Consider the following 15994-nt stretch of genomic DNA (forward strand, 5'->3'; position numbering starts at 1 on the left):
TGTTGCAAGCATAAGTAGAGTCCTTACTAGTGTAACTTTGGGGTGGAATATGTGCAGTGTAACCCCACTCCTATCGTCTCTTCCTCTTGGACAGACTTTAGGACCCAGTGTTGTTGAATTTCCCTTTCTGTGTGGTACCTGGAATATAAATATACTGCAATTTTGCCCTAATATTTTTGTCTGTCTCTATAGAAGTTCTTGGTGATTTCACATATCTCTCTGAAATATACCCTTCTCCTATAAATAAAGGTTTTATCTAAATTCCTTCTCTAATAAAAATTACTCACCTAACAGCATCTTTTGGTAATTATTGCATCTCTCACTTACAGGGTTCTTAGTGTTTACATGCATATACATTACTATTCATCCATATACAACAATGCTTATAGTTAAAATATTCATTTGATCAATAAATTAGAATCTACTTCTTTAACTTTGTTTTTATAATTTAAGTCCAATAGTTCAAATCCTGATTCTACATAAGTAGAATAAGTCTTACTTTTAAAGTAAGTAATTCAAGTAATGATTCTTTTAGATATATATCTTTACATGACTTGGATTTTTCTTATTTCATTTTTATGTTTTAATCTCCCTAATTACATTTTTTTCAGATTTTTCTGGCAATAAAAATTAAAGCTGTAATTATAAAATCCTCAGATAACATTGACTGGCTCGGTAGCTATTAAAAAAATAATTAGTACCTGTGCTATGGCTTTTTCTTTCAAACAAAACAATATTGTTTTAATGATTTGAGCCTAGTCGTACCATTCTTCATGTTGTTATGAGTCAACACCAGGGTATTGAAATTATAAAGTGAGATCATTATTAAGCTTGATACAAACCCAAAAGTCTGAAATCCCTGTCAGAAAGTGAGTCACCTTCCTGCTCAAGCAGTGAGGGTAATTCAGCATCATCTAAAATATGGTTGAATAAAGAAAGATTTCTCTTGATTAGTATTTAACTGCTCTTTTCCATAAGGTAACCTACAACAAGATGTTTGGCTCCAATTATCAGGGTGGAAATTGCTTATGCAAATCAATGTAAGGCAATGAGGTGTGGATAAAAAGCAAAAGGGAAATATCATTATTATTGGTTTGTGCTCATAAAATTCTGATAGCCTGAAGGTAATGACAGGCACAAAGCCATAGGGATTATTAGTAGCAACAACATACTCAATAACTTGTGTTCCAATGAAGTGTTATATGGTAACACGTGTATGCAGGATTTTTAGTTGAAAACTGCAGGCTTACATTTGTGAGAGAGTGTTTTCTCCCTTACATGTAGGTTTTCAGATAAGTAAAAAGTCAGAAAATAATAGAGGAGCAGAGACATTGTGTCAAAGTTAATTTTCTTTCTGAAGAGATAATATTGTGTTTTTATCCAGATGGCAGCTGAATCATACTTAATCTAAAATGAATGACCATAGACAGCTTTTGCTCCAATGTCTCCTAGTTTTGCTTAAAATGCTATGCAGTTTTAGATATGCTATGGGTAAAATGGTTAACAACTTGAAAATAATTTGATGTGTTCACTCAATGTCATATGATAATAATGTTATCATTACTAATTTTTAATTTGTAAAATTAAAGATTTGACTTAATTGGCATTTAATTTATTAAAGACATAACTATAAAGGGAAATTAATGAGCATGTTATAGAGAAAGAAATATTTAAGTTTCAGAAAAGATTTGATGGATTTCAGAATTAAGAATTCCATCTTTAATACAAACAAGTACTTTAAAAAAGTAAATAGCATTCTGTATTCATATTTCTGGATCAGAGAGAAATAACTTTTATTCATCAGTTTTTTAAAAATACAGCCACTGATTGAATCTTTATTATTTTTCTTCTGATTTATAGGTTGTTAACCAACTAATGTGGCTATATAACTAAAAAGCCCTTATTTTTAGAGACATATATCTCTTTTTAATAATCCTGCAAAAATTTGTCCAGCTCAACAGGAGGTCTCATATGTTTATATGTATCGGTTATCTTTTATCTGTTAGTTAAGGGCTCAAGATGTATTACATATCGGCTAATTGGGTTGATACTATGAAATGACATTTTTGGTTATTTAAATGTATCTGTGAAATTATTAGACACATTTAGTTGACATATGGATGTATTTGTATGTTGCTATATGTGTAAATGCACGCCAATCTGTAAATATAGACACATCTACTAAAAACTGTCTCTGACTCTTCGTAGACATTGCCATTTGGTTAGATCGCTAGTTCTGTACTATAATAAACTTGCCTTACAGGCATTTTCCTGTAACCTACTTAGCTCCTGCATCAGCAGTTTTCTTTCTTTTTCTTTTAAAATTTATTTTTCTTTTTATTTTATGTTCTCTTTTTGGAAAGTGCATGTAATAGCCTAGAACTATATATTTGGAAACATTACAAAAATTGCTCCTAACTTAAAAATATTTCTCCTCATTTACTAATATTTTCATAATTGCTTGACATGATTCTGTTACATAGCTTAGTTTAATACTAGTAATATGACATAGATGTACCATAATATATTTTGTTTCATCCATGTTTGTGAGCAGTTACATTGCTGTCCAATTTTTGTTAAATAACACTCTAATAATCTTTACATTGTTGATTTTTTCCATTATATTTTCAACTATCTCTTCAGATATATATTTTAGGAGCAGAGTATCAATTTTTTCTCCAAAATATTAAACCAGTGTATAATGCTAGAAGTGTGAAAGTTCTCTGTTTATACTATACTAAGTAAACAGGATTCTTATAACTTTTCAGAATAAATTTCTTACTAATTTAGTAAGTAAACTTTTTTCATTGTTATTTCAGTGTATACATTTTATCATAAATGAGGCTATGAAATATTTTAATACATTCTCTGCTTGCATTTCACTCCTTTCATTCACTCTTTTATAACATTTATCCATGTGTCTTATGCATTAAAATTGAGGTCTTACTCTCTTTTTAGTAACTTTATTTAGTTATAAAATAAAAATAATGAACTATAACATATTTACTGCAAATTCTTTTTCTCTTATATTTAATATGTTAGAATTGTTGTTATGAAAAAACACCTTATAAATTATTGGCCTAGGAGTGTTACAAAGACTTAAGTTACATATTTTGAACCTGGTTTACAAAAGGTTTGTATGCATCCAAAATTTCCCTTTTGTCTACCTCTGTATTTTTGTTTATGGAAGAGAGAACTTCGTGTTAACACGGCACAGAAAGAAATGGTAGTTATTGTTATACTACCATAGTATAACAATATTCACTTGTTATACTGAATCTGATTTCCTTTTGCAATCAGTCTCCTGTATTCACCTTCTCTCTTCTGCTCAAGGTCTCTCCTTATGATTATTTTACAGATCATTTTCTTTTCCATTTAAGAAAAATAACACATGTAAGTATTAAAAATCATTTCTTAATGTTTTGTGCTAAAAAACAAAATTATAATTTCTCTTCCTGTACCAGCTTTGCTTAGTTTTATATATACAGTTCACATTCCCCACCCATTAGACATGTCCAGTCATTCATTTATTCCACATGTATTTATTATGCATCTAGTCTATGTCAGACATCGTGATAAGTACTAAGTATTCAGGGCATGCTGTACACAGTAGATACGGCCCCTGTTCTCATGAATCATGTAACAGGATAAAGGGAATACACCATAGATAGGAAAAAACAAATGAATCTATTTTTTGCTCAATGTGAAAAAATTCTAGGAAGGAAAAATAGGATGCTGTGAGAAAGCATAGCGAGTGGGTGGTTGGAACAACTCTAGATCGGTTGTTTAGGGAATCCTTGAGAAGACGGTAGGTATGCTGAGGTCTGAAGGAAGAAAGATGGGGGTCAGGGAGATTCCAAGAAGAGGGAAGGGCTAAGACAAGAACTGAGCACGTTTAAGGAAAAGAAAGAAACTGGTGGATGCGTAGAGTTAGTAAGAACAAGAAGTAGGAGAGGTGAGCAGCAGGTGACCATGCATTGCCCAATAGTCTGTGCTAAGAAGATTTAATATTATTCTAAGTGCTGTATTAAACAGTTTTAAACTGGATATGACATGGCTCTATTTACATACAGAACAGTTCTCTGGCTAATTGTAATAACACACTGAGATTGGGGCAGTCAGAATACCAAGAAAGGGATTGGGCAAAAAAAGTAAGGAGGATATTTTTATATTCAGGTGAGAGATTATCAAGGCTTAAATGGTTCATAGAAATGGAGACATAGATGGATCTCAAATGTTTTTTAATGGTAGAATACAATGGACCTAGGGATAAATTGGATGAAGAGCATGGTATGTGAAGTGAGGAAGAGAATGTAATCTAGAATGATTCTGAGGTTTCTGGGATGAGGACCTGGAAACATGCCTTGAACAACCGTAACAACTGGGGGTTCAGAGAAGAGGAGGAGCCCGTAGAGATGACTGAGATGGAACAGCTAGAGAGGCAGGCAGAGTACCAAGGCATCGTATCACAGATGCTTAGAGAAGAGTTTGTTGCAAGAACAAGAAAGTGGGTGACCAACAATGTTAAATGCAGTAGCAAGGTGGAGAAGGATAACAACTGTAAACTGTTCCTTTTGGTACCCTGTAAATTCATCGATTTCAGTGGAGTAGGTTAAAGAGTGAATGGGAATGTGGAAATGGAAACAGAGTATGTAGAATAAAATTAAACGAATTTTTTCAAGGAAGGAGATAAGAAAAAGAGGGTCAGTTGTTAGAGCGGGATAAAGGCTAAGGAAGATTTTTGTTTTATTTTTAAAGATGACAGGGAGTTGTACTGGTTTTAAGCTGGCAGATAAAGATTCAGGAGATGACTCTGATAATGTTGGAGAAGTGAGAAATAACTCCAGGACCTTGCTCTTTGAGAAGGTGAAGGCACTTGTCTTTAATAGGAGATTTATCTCCAGTAAATTTGGAAAGCTGGCAATGGGGAAATCAGAGAAATCCTTTCTGATGACTTATAGTTTTTTAGTGTTTTTTGAGAGAAGGTCACTAGCTGAATGAAAATGAGGTAAGAGTGGGAAGTGGAGAAAGTTGAAGATAGAGAATTCAAAGAGTAGAAAGGTACTTTCTAACATTTTTGAGTTTCTATTTGAATTTGGTAATTATGAATAAGCTCAGCTTTTCAATTGCATGATTTTCTTCTGCGATATTCAGCTGTATGAGTACAGGTTTAGAGAAGACAAATATTTGGATTCCTCCATGACTGGGATTTTTGCCAAGCTACTGTAATTGAAGGACGGTAAAACAAAACAGATGAGGCTGTTTCCCAGGATTGATTAAGATGATCTATGAAATCTAATCTGGATACTCAGGGAAGAGAAGACAGGAAGAATCTGCTAGACAAATAACCCACCATTAATAATAAGAACAGTAAGATTAGTGTCTTTATTGCATGAGTGCCAACTTGGGTAAGTCTCTTTTGTGCTGAGTCGAATTAGTGTACCCATTCCATGAACTGCCCATCAGGGGTCTTGTCATCTCAGTAGAGCTCTGTGAAAGACAGGCTGCTAGGCCCCACAACTTGGAGAACTGTCCAAAACCTATTACTTTCCTGTATTTGGAAGGAAGTCTTGTAAGCAGCTTTTCTCAAGCCTAAAGGAAGCTTTGTTCTTAATTTTTCTTTTCCTTTTCTACTGCTCCACTGCATCCCCCCACCCAGGCAATTTCCTCCTTCAATTAGTACATATAATGTTCTTTGCTTTGCTTTGCTTTGCTTTGCTGTTCTCTCTTCTCTCCTCTTCTCTCCTCTTCTCTTCTCTTCTCTTCTCTTCTCTTCTCTTCTCTTCTCTTCTTTTCTCTTTTCTTTTCTTTCTCTGCTCTGCTCTTTTCTTTTCTCCTTCTTTTTTTTTTTTTTTTGGAGTTTCTCTCTCGTAGCCCAGGCTGGAGTGCAATGGTACAATCTCGACTCACTGCAGCTTCTGCCTCCTGGATTCAAGCCATTCTCCTGCCTCAGCTTCCTGAGTAGCTGGGTTTACAGGTGGCTGCCACCTCACCTGGCTAATTTTTGTATTTTTAGTAGAGATGAGTTTTACCACATTGGCCAGGCTGGTCTTGAACTCCTGACCTCAGGTGATTCACGTGCTTCAGCCTTCCAAAATGCTGGGATTACAAGAGTGAGCCACCGCTCCTGGCCAAGTCTATATAATTTTCTTATGGTGTCTCTAGAACATTTTGGCTTCTCTTGGAGGGAAGATTGAAGAAGACTTTTGACACTAGCCCTTTTTCCCCATTTATCTTGCTAGTAAAATAACTGAAGTTTTTTGGATCCTTTATGTGGTTGGTATTTTTCTAAGTTGTTTATTTGTTTTATATCATTTTCTGTGCATACCCTTATCAGGTAAGCACTACATTATGTACATTTTTCAGTTGAAGAAATTAAGGTTTAGAGAAAATAGATACTTTAACAGATCACATGACTGGTAGGGATCAGCCTGGATTAATACCTATACCTAGTTTATATATACCTTCTTTCTCAACTAAATTACATTTCTTCCCAAATTGCCACCAGCACCAGGTCTGAGAGAGCACAGAGGTGGGAGAGGGGAACTCTGTGTATATGTCTACAATCAGTGGGCAACTTGATTTACAAGAAGCAGTCCATTTTTACCAACCAGGATGTAATTTATCTATTTTGGGAGTGAGTGATGATCAAAGCCCTTTATCAGGATATTCAGAAAAAGCAATTCACAAACTTCATTTTTACCAATAGATTCACTTTATGTCTCAGTAATATTTCATGCCAGCAGCAAAAGTGAGATGTAGAAATATTTTAGTACCCCAGAACTCCTCTATAGACTGTAACACATTATTTCACTGACAGGTGTAGGACCTTGTCACTTTGTTCTGGAATGGCATAGAAATCCTACAGCAGAAATATTGTAACTCTGGTCATGTGCCTGCAGGTTGAGGAATTGACGGTATGATCTGTAATTACAACATAGGAGATATTTGAAAACAAAAGTGGTGTGAGAAGATGCCATTGTCTGTAATTTAAAGCAAACAAACAAGAAACCCTTTCATGAGCTGGCCCGTTGTTTTGATTTAAAATGTTCTGATGTTCTACTATATTTAGCAGCCACTTATAAGAATACACTTATTCTTACAAAATTTACATTAATTGGGTAGAGTAATGGATTTGCAAAACATGTAAAATGACTTTTGTGTCCTAAATACTCTCATATCTAAGCAAGCCACTTCTAAAGGTAAATTTAGGGTAAACACATTTAAAAATTCAGAATCAGAATGGCATGCAAAGCATGAAAACTGACTTTCAATTATTCTTCTTCTATCTCTCCAATAGCTTTCTTTCCCAGATCTGTCATCTCTTTTTTTCTTTTCATGTCGGGTGGCTTGAACGGCTGTACCTCAAAAAGTTTAGTAATGGTTCTTATTATACTGGACTTATGTCTTGGAAACCTAATATAATTTAATAACAAAGAAAAGTTTCAATAATTATTTATACCTTTTCATCTTTGACTCTTATCTAATATAATTAAAATATAAATATTATTTTTTAATCTTTGCATAAGGCTTTCTTAGTGCTTTGTTACTCATTTTTATTTAATCTTAAAATTTCCATCAATTTCTAGGTATGAATCCAAATAGATACCTTGGTCTATAGTCTAGCTTTCTTTGTTTGAGTTGGTCACCTGTCACTGTTGTAGTCTCCTTGCTCCTGTTTGTCAAAGTTAGGGAATGTAAAAACATCCTCTGAAGTGCATGGGCCAGGCTTCAAATGGGTTTCATCCAACTCTTGTGTGACTTTGCTGTGATCTGATACTTTCAATCTACTTTTGCTGTTGTTCATGGATCCCTTTAAGATCATCTTACTCTAATAATGCACATACTTACAAATATATAAGTTCAGAACTTACAGTTCTCAGTGCAGAAGTCACTGCTTTGGAAGCTTTGTTTAAGACAAAAGTGTTGCTTTTTAAAATGTTTTTGTTGTTGTCACTCTGTCTGCCCCCCCATCTATAGAACCTTCTCCACTTTATTTCAGTTTTAATCTTTCTCTCCAACATTCTTGTCTGCTTTTAAAACATAAAAAATTAAGTATACATGTCTTTCATGCCATACCTACTGTTCATAACAACAACAAAAGCCTAACTGATTTACTAAATAGATTTTAATGTTCTTTAGCTTTTATTTTGTATAAGTTGTAGGCAATAGTTTATTTTCTTACTAGGGATCGCTAAGATAGTGTAGAAGTGTCTTCCTTCATTTTGTTTAACCCATTAGAGTTGTATTATGCAAGCAACAGAAACAAATTCTGGTTAAATTAGGCAGAACGGAAATTTTTTGAAGGATATAGGTAGCCCATTGAATCATTGGGAAGGCTGAAGAACCAGGCTTACAAAATAGAATAAGAACTAAAAGAGATAAAAGATCAAGAGATGTAGCCAAGGTTATGTCACAGGAGTGTCAGGTTCAGCTTTCCCCATTACAGTGGATACCACAGGACCCTTAGTGTCACCATGACAGGTACTACTCTTTTAGGATTCATAGTGCTAGGACAAAGCATCCCCTTGTCTGAGGCCAGAGCACATGCCCAGGCTTTAGCTGCCAGGGAAAGTGGAGAGGGAATATTTAGTATTTTGTCCCTGCCATTTCAATAGAGGAAGGCAGAGATTTTGCCTTCCTCCCAGATTCCATAGTGAGTGATTGCCCCCCTATAAAACTGGTGTTTAAATGCTGGAAAGCCAAAAAATGACAAATGCCCACTACAAATTTTTTGAGGTACAATTATTCTTGATAGAAAGCAACAATATTTCAAACTCTTGCTTCAGCCTTCTTGTCACATAGTCAGAAAAATCAATGCTTGAATTTACCTGGCATTTCCAGACTAGTCTTACAAGTATAGGACATCCTACTTCCCAGTGTCAATGAGTCCCAGGCTGCTGTACCCTGTCTTACTGGAGGAAGCACTACTGGTGGTGGTCTTCCTATACCTAGTTGTCTCCCTTTTTTATTAGCTGAATTCTGATTTTTTTTTTTTCAAATTCTCACCCTCTTCTAAACAACCATATACTTGAGAGGACTGTGTCTTTCCTTGGGTAAAGTTCAAACAATGCTCCCTTAAGATGCAGTAACAGATTCTTGCTAGAGCACATGATGCAATTTTGACAAATGACAAATGTGGGAAATTTGCTGCAGAATTTGAGGGGAAGTCTTCCTGATTCTTTAAAGGAGGTTCTCAGGAAGAAATTCTGTATCTTTCCTTTGTACAATGTCATGTATGAATATGATGATTGCTGCTGCCATCTAGCCACGAACCTGAAAATGGAGCTAAGTCACAGATGGGGCGGGACCAAAATAATTCCAGAAGAAAGTGGCTACAGCTCTGTCCTACCTACTTATGATAGGAAAGAATCAATACAGCTTTTTTGTTTGTTTGTTTTTGTTTTTTTTGAGAAGGAGTCTCACTCTGTCACCAGGCTGGAGTGCAGTGGTGCGATCTCTACTCACTGCAAGCTCCGCCTCCTGGGTTCACGCCATTCTCCTGCCTCAGCCTCCTGAGTAGCTGGGACTACAGGTGCCTGCCACCACACCCGGCTAATTTTTTTGTATTTTTAGTAGAGACGGGGTTTCACCGTGTTAGCCAGGATGGTCTCAATCTCCTGACCTCGTGATCCGCCCACCTCGGCCTCCCAAAGTGCTGGGATTACAGGCATGAGCCACTGCGCCCAGCCTAAATACTGCTATTTTAAAAGTCATTCTGTGGTGGATGTTTATTACTTGCAGCTAAACACATGTAAACGAATCCATATGGTTTTTATGGAATCATCCCTTTATGTCTCAAGGTGTAAACCATTTATGTGGTTAATCCTCTATCCTAGCATGCTAAAAGACTCATTAATAGGAAAGCAATTATTCCATAATTATTTCAATAAATCTCATTTCCATAAACCTTAAAAGATAATAGAGCTTTACTTCCTTAATTCACTCTTTACTTTTCCCCTTGTCTTTATTAGTCCTGTTGGATTTTACACATGACATGTTATGAACCACATCACTTGTTAGCAAATGAAATAAAACAAAAATGGTCTTGTATGCAACAGTTCACAATTTTTTATGACATTATATGCAATCGCATATATCCATTCAAGTTATATGCCTGACAAATATATACAGAAATAATGAATCATGTCCCATCTTAATATTTAAATATGATATTTTTGGGGATCCTGATATACATATATATATATATGTATGGAGAGAGAGAGAGAGAGAAAGCACCTATTGTGTACTAGACTGGGCACAAGGATGTTGGTTAAATAGTTGTAAACAAGATTGGCAGTCATTACTCTCACGGAGTTTACAGACTGTGTGAACAGTCAAACTAATAAACAGGCACCTATGACACAGTGGGATAAATGCTATTATATAGAACATTGTGTGACAATATAAAAGAGATATTTAACTTAGAATTAGGAAGGAGGTTGAAGTGGATGGGAAATGATTCCTGGAGGAAATGCATCAAAATTGAGTCCTGGAAATTGAATTGAATTGAATTGAGGTAGCCAAAGGAGAAAAGAGTATGTAGAGAATTGCATGTGCAGAGAACCAGAAATTAGACAATATATCCATTAGACATCTTCAGAAAGCTGAAAGTGGCTAAATTCATGCAGGGAGCAACAAGTTAACAAATGAGATTTGAGAAATACAGAGGGACAAGACTATGAGGGCAATTTTTAGGCTATATTAAGGAGTTTGGACTATATTCTGAACATAGCAGGGATTTATGTGTATATTTAATCAAAAATATTCTGGCTTTTTGGGAGAGACTAGATATGAAAGGGACAAAGCAGAAACAAGGGCAGCTGTCATCATCCATGTAAGATTCTGAACAGTAGATATACAGGTAAGGGAAGGTGGGACTCTTGGAGTATATTTAGTTCATGTATTATTAATTGAATGTGGTGGAAAGGGCTGTCAAGGCATCAAGATAACTCTTTGCTAGGGGTGGATGAAAAGGTCTTCACTGGAGAAGGGCCACCAAAAGGATCCAATGTAGGGGAGGATAATGAGTTCAGTTTTTAATAGGACTTGGTTATCTATGTGGCTAATAGGACTCAGTTATCTATGTGGCTTGGATATCTTGGATATTGGATTTGGGTAGCCAGAGGCATGGGGTTTGGATGTAGTCTGAAGACTCTGAGTTCCAATGTTCTGATTTCTTAGCTGATGATGATAATATCTACCTCTAATGTTGTTGTGTGGATTGAATGAGATAAAATATAAGACAACTCGCACAGTGTTAAAAAGGAGACAAATATTACTGTTTTCATGTGCTGTGCTCTTTCATTATTATTGATAATGATGCATTTCCTTCTCAGTTACTCAGTTTTCCAACCTATAGCCTGAGATTATTAAAAAGATTACCACAGAGAACGCCCACCGAATATTTATGATGTGTTAGGCACTCTTCACTCTTTTAACACTGTATATTGAATCATTCAATTCTCAGAAAAATATATATAGTAGTTATTTTATTATCCCCATTGTTACATATGTGAAGATAGGCCCAAAGAGTTAAACAGCTTTCTAAAGCTCATATAGCTAGTGAATGTTGGACCTTGGGTTTGAACCAAGGCAGGCTCTTGTTACTGCATTTTAAACCACTATGCTGTGATGCCTCTCTCCATAGGCAGATGTAATATATTCTTGTTTAATAGAGTTTTAACTTTTAATCAGTCTATATTATTTGTTATGTCTCTTAAGAATAGTCTGGTGATTATCTTTATTTTATTCCTTACAATAACTCTATTATTTCTGAAATACCTAGTATAGAGAAACCACAATTCTTTTAAAGTTAATATTAAAACATTCTTCTGTTTTATGTCATAATGTCAAATCTGCTGAAGATTGACTTTTATACACATAAACGTAAACTTAGATTTCCATTTCAGATTTATATCTCTGAGGACTTTCATATTCACTGACTTAGAGGTTTGAAAAGAACTTAAAATATTTTTATTCAATGAGATATCAAATATGATTTCATCTTGCCAAGTGGTTATTATACCAAGATTTCTATAGCTTCAGTCATGGAAATCTCCCTCCACAAATCACATCTCAGTATTTGTGGTTGTTCTCAGTAACCTTTTCTTCACCATTGTTTCCCCTGTACTAGAAAGTTACCTGAACACGCTAAGTGCTCCATACATTTTGTGGAATTAATGAAAAAAAAAATTGATGACTGATTATTAAAACATACTTATTATCCTTTAAGTTTCTTTATAATTCTGCAAAATTTTCTTAATTCAAGCTATGAGTATGTTTATGCAAGCTTTCTCTTTAAAAAAAAAAAGGGAAACTTTTTTAAAAAAAAAGTTGGCACATGTAAAATTCCAATAACATCTGAATATCAGGGTTACTGAGAGTTCAAGAAGATATGTTATCTTTCCTGAATACAGAGGCAGGCAAGTTGGAAATTGCTTCTTATGTCTGGATAATTTTCATTTCAGCCTGCTTGAAGTGGAAACTTGAACCTTTTTCTAAACTGAGAAGGGAAGAAATAGTTCAAACTGATGATAGTAGGACAAGGTCAACTCATATTATGAATAGTTAGACTTTTATGATCTTTGAGAAGAAAATTGTATATTGGATTTTATAGTATTCCTTTATTTCTCCTTTGCTGAATTAGCCTAGCAGCACTACCCATAAACAGAACCTAAGACTAAAGAGTTCTAATATTAGCACCGTTTATTATTACATCACTAAAATAAAATGCAAGTTAGGCACTGTGGCTAAGGCCTGTAATCTCAACCCTTTGGGAGGCCATGGAGAGAGACTAGCTCAAGCCCAAGAGCTCAAGGCCAGCATGGGCAACATAATGGGATCCTGTTGCTACAAAAAATTTAAAATATATATATAGCTGGGTGTAGTGGTGTGTGCGCCTGCAGTCCCAGCTACTGAGGAGGCTGAGGAAGGAGTATCACTTGAGCCTGGGAAGTAAAGGCTGCAGTGAGCCCTGATCATACTACTACACTCCAGCCTGGGTGACAGAGTGAGATCTTGTCTCAAATACAAAATTAAAAAATAAAATAAAACGCACTTTTATATTTTGTAAATCTTATTCCCAAATTTATTCATTTAAGTGGAAAGAGCATAATGAATAATTTTGAAAGTTAAATCTGAAATAATCTATTTAAATCCTGGTCTCTGGGTTTATGTTGAAAAACCTCACATGGAATGTTCAAAGCCAAATTAGGATTCAGAATGGTTATTCAGGGTTATATGTTTTAACAAAGTTATTCATAACACCTGATGGCAATGATGAATTTGTGGTTGCTAAGTTAGTGTTGGACATTGCATCTCTAGGCATCTGATTAAGTGGGAGTTGCCATTTGCTGTGCTGTGAGTTGCCAACAAAAGCTGAACCTGTCACAGGTGTTACAATTTGTATTTCAGAAAATTTGCTTCCCCCAAGTTTAATTATCCCCAGAGTAGCCCACTCCATATAAAGTACTGAAGGAGTCAGCATTTTTCTTTTCAGTACTTTGATGTCATTTAGGATTTTGTCTACTATCTATATGTTGCAGGGATAATGGAATTTCAAATGAAGAACGAGGGACTTTTACAATATAACACTATTTTTATATTCATATTTCTGTTTTGAAAGCAGAAAAAATAATGCAAACCAGCCGTAACCAAATAGCACCCTGACGAGACAAACCGTGCTTCTTAGAGGAGAACAAAGTGTGAATCGGATAGAAAGTGTATAGGTTTTACCACTAATAACTAAACATTAAAAATGGCAAGTCCAAAGCCCCAAAATATTAAATAAACTTAGGAATGACTTTTTCTTATCAAATATTAATATGTGTTTCAAATCCATGGAAATAAGTATTTATCATTATTGTAATAGGCAGTCTTTCCTTTGCAGAGAGACCACTGAACTGGAGACAGATTGTGAAGAGAGTATTCTTTCGGCAAAGCAATCCCTCTTAACATCAGCATATATTAGCCCTTTCTTTTTTTCATAAAATATTTCTTTTTCAACACTTTAACACAAAATCCTGATGGGAAAGTTTCTCTAAACCTTTCATTGAAGAGGTAGTGTTTTCAGAATTGACTGAGGTTGACTCGCTCAATTAGAGAAAGATCTTTGACCCTGGATATCTGTAAGAAGTGATTATAGTTATGAAAATAATTTTTAAGAGATTAATATTGGTTGATGACTTAATTAGGAAATATTCTATACTTAAATCTCTTTGGAATATTTTAAAATGAGATTCTTTATCTTCTTTTATGTCTTTTTTAGTAATATAATTCCAACATATGAAAATTATTAACTGAATTGAGACATAAATGTGTTTACTAGTTACTGTTTAACCTTTGAATTGTAATTACAATTTTATATTCTTATAGGATTATTTAACCATTCATAAGTATGGCAATGCAGCCAGAAATGATCTCTGGAATACATTATCGGAGGTAAAGTATAGGAAGCTCAAATATCAAAACCTCTACTTGAATATTTGAATTGCATTTATAAGACATTCATAGCCTTTATTGACACTGACAGTTTGTTTTCACTTTTTACATTTTTCATTTGTTCATATTGATTTTTTGTTTTATATAATATATTGTAAAACAAAGGGGTTTAAAACTAAACTACAAATGGTAGTAAAAGATACCTCGCCTACTTTCAAACATGACAATATTTCTGAAATATAATTTTAATATGGTGTAAGATATTCATGTTAAAAACATAAATATTGAAGTTTGAAATAATTTTTCCTATATGTCAAATATTTAAATGTGAACACTAGACATGCTGGGAATACTTACTGATGCTGCAGGGATTTGCTTTAATAATAACACATATTTTATTTTATGTTATGTAAAAACTTTAATGTTAATACAACTTTCATTTTTATATACATGTATGAAGCTTAACTTAGGGTAAGAAGATTAATTTCACTAACATTATATTGGCTTCACTGACTTTAAATGTTTTCATATTTAGGTAAATAGTAAAGATAGAAATAAAAATGGCTTAATGTTAATTATGTTGATAATTCATGTTTATAAAACTAATTTATACATTTTTCCTTGTAAAGGCTTTAAAAAGAAATGGGAAATATGTAAATATACAAGAAGTAATGGATCAGTGGACACTCCAGATGGGTTATCCTGTTATCACCATCTTGGGAAACACAACAGCAGAAAATAGAATAATAATTACCCAACAACATTTTATCTATGATATCAGTGCTAAAACTAAAGCACTTAAACTTCAAAATAGCAGGTACAACATTCTTTTTTACATGAAAAATATTGTTTTTATTCTTACATTTGCAGTTTTAATATTTCAAAGAGCATTAATAACAAAATTCTGAAATGCTTTTTGTTATTAAAACATATATTAAGTGAAATATAGTTTTTGTTTCTTTATTTACACAAGTTATTTTGATTCTCTTTTTACTCCTGTTTCCTGGATATCTGAACCTTCAAGCTGAAAAAACACCAAAGTTATTTGTTTAGGAAGACAGAATTTTAAATAATCATGGTGTTTAAAAAAAAAATGTTATTTTTCACTTTTCCCCATGAATGTTTCTTGAATTAAATGCAAGAAAGTTAAAATGTGTTGCTGTGAATTAAAAGGAATTGAGCCCACTGTGAGATTTATAAAGCAAGTGAGAACAGAAACTCATAATGCAGAAAAACTAAAACAAAAATCAAATGAAATAATGTCTGAGTCAAAGGAATTTAAAACGGTACCTTGAAATGATCTAACGATTAATGTCACTTAGTATCAACATATGTTCTTTCTCATTTTTAGTGTTTAAAATCAATCAACAGCATACATAAAATCTTTATTTGTTGTTTCTTTAACTTTCTGCTGAAACTCTTAATTACTGATAACTCAGCATGTAGCATTTTTCTTTCTTTTCTACTTTATGTTTTCTATTTTGTGTCTCATTAAAGTCTGGGCCAAGGAAAGATATTAAAACTTAAATCAGTCCATTTCATTTCATTTAAG

At 33.9% G+C, this 15994-nt stretch overlaps 1 protein-coding gene across 1 annotated transcript in view; it reads left to right on the forward strand.

Annotated features, from left to right (window-relative positions):
- The window catches only part of TRHDE (thyrotropin releasing hormone degrading enzyme), a 417970-nt gene that overhangs the window by 285849 nt on the left and 116127 nt on the right, over positions 1–15994 (forward strand). The window contains exons 8-9 of the mRNA XM_005571555.5: positions 14377–14442; positions 15072–15259. Coding sequence (XP_005571612.1) covers positions 14377–14442; positions 15072–15259 — 254 coding nt within the window. The remainder of the gene's footprint in view (positions 1–14376; positions 14443–15071; positions 15260–15994) is intronic.

The sequence above is a fragment of the Macaca fascicularis genome, chromosome 11 (assembly GCF_037993035.2).
Source record: "Macaca fascicularis isolate 582-1 chromosome 11, T2T-MFA8v1.1".
Classification (NCBI taxonomy): Eukaryota; Metazoa; Chordata; class Mammalia; order Primates; family Cercopithecidae; genus Macaca; species Macaca fascicularis.